Source organism: Cyprinus carpio, chromosome A21 (assembly GCF_018340385.1).
Source record: "Cyprinus carpio isolate SPL01 chromosome A21, ASM1834038v1, whole genome shotgun sequence".
NCBI classification, from domain to species: domain Eukaryota; kingdom Metazoa; phylum Chordata; class Actinopteri; order Cypriniformes; family Cyprinidae; genus Cyprinus; species Cyprinus carpio.
Genome location: NC_056592.1, coordinates 22,919,703 through 22,924,937, shown reverse-complemented (window position 1 = coordinate 22,924,937; position 5,235 = coordinate 22,919,703). Strand labels below are relative to the sequence as shown.

General features: G+C 36.9%; 1 protein-coding gene across 1 annotated transcript; it reads left to right on the top strand.

Moving 5' to 3' along the window:
• The first annotated feature begins 2,236 nt into the window (after nt 1-2,236).
• Nucleotides 2,237-3,610, top strand: LOC109058554 (probable G-protein coupled receptor 34). The gene is made up of 2 exons (XM_042711549.1): nt 2,237-2,253; nt 2,395-3,610. The coding sequence occupies exon 2, from the start codon at nt 2,472-2,474 to the stop codon at nt 3,453-3,455; it is 984 nt and encodes a 327-aa protein (XP_042567483.1). The 5' UTR covers nt 2,237-2,253; nt 2,395-2,471; the 3' UTR covers nt 3,456-3,610.
• The last annotated feature ends 1,625 nt before the right edge of the window (nt 3,611-5,235 follow it).

Here is a 5,235-nt window from a genome sequence, read left to right as displayed (position 1 = left end):
ACCATCATAACATGTAAAAAGCATTAGTGCTTCTATGCACGACAGGCAAGATGGGCGTTTTTCTTCATTTGACTCCAGTTCTCCTTCCCCTGTCATCCAGGTACCAAGAATGTGACAGCAAATGCCCTCTCCCATCTCTATTCACCTGAGAAAAAAGCTGAAGAAGCCGAAACCTTCATTCTCCCTGAGCTTGTGGTCCAGTGGACCCTGGATGATAGAATTGCTGAAGCCACCGCCATTGAGTCAGCTCCGCTGGGCTGCCCCATTAACTGTACATATATTCCTGTCTCCCAAAGGATCTCCTTCATTGAGTCCATACAGTTCTCTGTGGACACTGCTCACTCAGGGTCCAATCAAACCCTCTCACTCCTCCAGTTCTGGTGGACCCATGGCAAGAGACATCAGAGTTTCATCCAGATCTGGTATGGAAGAGCAACTAAAAGATTTCAGATGGTGCAGTACGAGGCGCAGCTACATCTAAACGAGTCTTTCTATAAGACTGTTTATGGCAAAGTTATTGTAAAGGATGGGCTTCTTAATTTTCTTGCAGAAAAAATAAGACATTAAGCCAGGACAAGATTTTTCTGTTGACCATTTGATTCTGATATGATTGAATCCTCAAAGAAAGTGTTGTTTGAACTCTAACCTACTACACAGTTGAATGCTTCCCATAAAAGGCCACAGAATCATGGAGAATACTTTGTGGCCTGGTTAGTGGTAGGATAAATGAGGGTGTGGTTATCTTGTGGAATAAGAAGCTTGACTTAGTAAATGTGGTTAGAGTTGGTGTCAACTGGATTTGCAATATAGTTTACTTAAAAGGACAAGGAATTTGTTATCCTAAATGTGCATACACCTTATGAATGGCATTATAATGAGGATAAACATTTAAATAGGCTTGCCATTATTATTATTATTATTATTATTATTATGATCATATAATTATTATTATTATTATTATTATATTTATTGAAATTAATACTTCCTCTTGTATATATGTCATTGAGGTTATGAATGCAGACATTTTAGACAGAAATTCATCATTTGATCATATTGCTCAGTTTCGTCTAGGCAATAATCTCATATTGCCAAGTAAAATGCTTTTGTCTGTAGATAGTTGTATTTATACAAGCTATCTGACAACAAAGGAAGTGGTCTAGACCATATCTCTGCTGACCATCTCAAATATTGTAGTAAGAGAATAGCCCCCCAATGTCTGTTTTACTGGTTTTATGATTCATGATTTGTTACCAGACCCAATGCTGTCTGTTTTGTTTTTCCCAAGTTATTAAGGACAGAGCTGTTATGATATATGGCTTATGTTATGATCTGTAGAACTAAAGAGAATAAATGTTAAAATAACAAGAATCCTATAGAAGAGTCTGATAAGAATCTTACTGTGTGTGAAAGTGAAATATCTTAGACATTTTATTACTAAGCACATGACAGAAGATGAGGACACTGAAAGGCAAACTTTTATGATGAAATGGATTTTTTGTTTCGGTTCTTTTAAGGTTGTTTAATGAAGTGATGAAGTGACGTGACAGTCAAGTATGGTGACCTATATTCGGAATTTGTGCTCTGCATTTAACCCATCCAAAGTGCACACACACAGCAGTGAACACACACAAACACACACACACACACACTGTGAACACACACCCGGAGCAGTGGGCAGCCATTTATGCTGTGGCGCCCGGGGAGCAGTTGGGGTTTGATGCCTTGCTCAAGGACACCTCAGTCATGGTATTGAGGGTGAAGAGAATGCTGTACATTCACTCCCCCCGCCTACAATTCCTGCCAACCCAAGACTCAAACTCGCAACCTTTGGATTGGAATCTCTAACCATTAGGCCATGACTTCTAGGTTGTTAGAAATCAAAGACCTCTAAATCAGAGGTCTTCAACCATTCTCCTGGAGACCCACTGTCCTGCTAAAAACTAGGTGATGGTCACCAGTTTTCATTTCATGTGCAGTGTTGGGGTAAAAACTAGGTGATGGTCACCAGTTTTCATTTTAGGCAACCAGATATTTCCTGTGCACTGAGAATGGAAGTGAGTTTTGCTTTTTTTTTTCTATCAGCTTGGTTTATCTAGCACTCCTCTGCATTTCTACTGAGGTTAGCAGTCATTTCAACCACAGCAATCAGGGTCCAACGTCACATGCGAGCAGAGTTTCCTGCATAGGTACTGGAGTTTCTGAACCGGCATGTATCTAGTCACTTGCTCAAGCACAAGCAAACCAGCTACACAGGTAAGAGTGTTATTCTTTTCTTGGTATCTTAGCATTTGTTCAAAAGCAATTCAACAAGTTGTAGAAATATTTAGTTAGATCAAGTAAGAACCTGTCATAATGCAGACCATTTTTTGACCTTTTCCTCACATGCCTCATTAGGACCATTGAATATCACTGTATGTCAAGATTTTGAGGAGCAGTGGTCAGCAAGTGTACACCAATTTCTGACCGTCACAATGATGCAAGAAGACAATTTAACCACCAATGTGTCCTGTCAGATTAATGATGGCATATTGTCACCCTTCTTGCCCATTGGTTACATTGTCATCTGTTGCATTGGTCTGCTCGGCAACACTGTCACGCTCTACATATTTTTCCTTCGGCGACACACAGATTCTTCCATGGCCGTGTACATGCAGCACCTTGCACTAGCAGACACCCTGCTGGTCATGTGCTTGCCTTTGCGATTTTACTACCACAACAAAGAAGGTCCCTTCTACTTGTGCAAGGTGGTGGGCATCTTCTTCTACATCAACATGTATTCCAGCATCCTGTTCCTCACCCTCATCAGTCTGGATCGCTACTTGAAAATCATCAAACCCGTTTGGGTCTTTCGAATACAAAAGACAAAGTGGAGCCAAATGGCAAGCTACATCGTCTGGGTGATCCTCATCTCAGGATCGATTTCCTTTTTTACAAGCAACAGTCAAAAACATCCGTGTGACAAGGTTTGCTTCCACTTCCACAGCAAGGGACCTGTCGGTGGGACCATTAACCTGACTACAGTGGTGCTCTTCCTTGTTTTCTATGTAGCCTTTCTTTGTTTTTATGTGAAGATCACTAAGAAACTCAAGACTATGTCCATGGGTAATGGTGACCCTAAGGCACAAAGTCGCAAAAAAAGGGTAATCATGAAGACTTTCTTAGTACCGGCCATTTTTACTTTGTGTTTCTTGCCCTACCATGCGATACGAATACCATACGTTCTGGCTCAGATGAATGTGATTGGAGATCTTCAAAGCCAACAATTGTTGCACATCTTAAATGAGAGTACCTTGCTATTGTCTGCTCTAAATAGCTGCCTTGACCCAATTATCTATTACTTCTTATCCAGTGCATACAGGAAAACAATACTGTGTGCCATTCAGGGCAAGTTTAAAAACATGTATGCTTTAAACAGAAGGAGAATCAGCATAAACCGCTCACTCACTGAAATTTAGCATTAAAGGATGACTTTTACATTTGTGATTCGTGAGGTCTACATTAACCAAATTCAACAAATTTTAAATATTTAGTTTTAAATAATGTTAACTGTTGGTTGTCACAGCTTGGGCACAGGTGAGAAAATTTATATGATCATAAGAAATAACATCTATATTTGCATAAATATAAAGTAAAAATAAATATATATATATATATATATATAGTAGCATATATATATATATATATATATATATAATCACATTTTTTTAATACATTTTAATTATAATAATAATAAATAATAAATAAGAAGGTGTGCCCAATCCTCCGACTGGAAGTTATAAATACTGAATATGTAGCTGTAGCATTATCTCTAGAGCAGTGGTTCTCAGATTGTTTTTCTTTGATGTAAATTTTGTGGTGGTGCCCAGAAACAATATCAAAATGGTCTATCCAAAATCAAACATGGATATATATCAGTGTGAAATTGTTCAGGCCCAACAAAATGTATATTAACATAATTAAGGCTAAATAGGAAAATTAGCATTTGGTTTCTAAATGTGTAATAAGTTCTCTGCGGCCACAAATTAAAAACTTTTTTTTTTTTTTTTTAACAATGGATTGGATGCACAGCTGTTGACTTTAACAACAATATATGGGAAGCACTAATTTATATCTAAACTATACAATATTATATTTGCTTTGTAGTTTAATTCTCTCTCTCTCTGTATACAGTTTACATATAGCATTGTATTTTCTCTGCTGTCTGTGACCCAGAAATGACGTGCAACCAACCATTTGAGAACCACTGAGCTAGAGTATTTGAGTGTACATTTGTGGATATACTTTTTAGTTTTCCTTCATTACTTTATTTAACTGTGAGAAAGACCTGTATTTATGATAGTTAAGTATGTGTAATAAGAAAATTACCTTTGTAAATGTTATGGGTTTCTTTGTTTGTGATAGTTCCCATGTGGTTGGTATGGGTGCTGTTGTGTTATGAGTCTATGTGGTGGTAGTTTCTGTATAAGTGTTAGCCACATTTAACTTTTTCTAAACGTGAGAGCAATGTGGGAAAATACTAAAAATCAAAAAAATATTTGCACTTTTTATTATTGTTTAATTATTTAAACAATTTAAACTTTTTTTTTTAAGAATTTGTTTAAATGTTTGATTTGAAATTGTTGATAAATAACTGAAACCTGAATGAGATTACAAATGCAAAAAGTATATAAAATTGTTTATATTTTTGTTATAAAATGCATACTGTAACTGCCTTCATGCTTTACTTCATGCCCTTTATAAACTGTTTATGCACATATTTATACATGTCTGTAATCTGGCTAAAGCCGTAATTGTAACAGAGCATGGAAATAAAATACAAAAGACATTATATTAAAATAAAATATCTCAATGTACCTCAGTGCATTGTTTGTTGCAAAAACTGCAGTTCTCAGCTGATGTCTTAGATATGTTTAGGGAGCTTGACATGATGCTCAGAGCTGCTGTGTGGGTTTGTTGGTGTCATTTGGTTCTGATCAACGGATTGGAGAGCGCATTGATGAACTGATGAGAATTTTTTTTTTCTTTTTTTTTCTGCCGCTTGTGGGTGACTTGCAGGATCTTGTTTGTGACACAAATACACACAAACACACATCATTTTCCACTTACACTACATTTTGCATTTAATACACCCTTACACACACACTCACACATACACACACACATACTGGTTTCCTTTTTTTTTTATGGGGACATTCCATAGACGTAATGGTTTTACCAAACTGTATTTTCTATCCC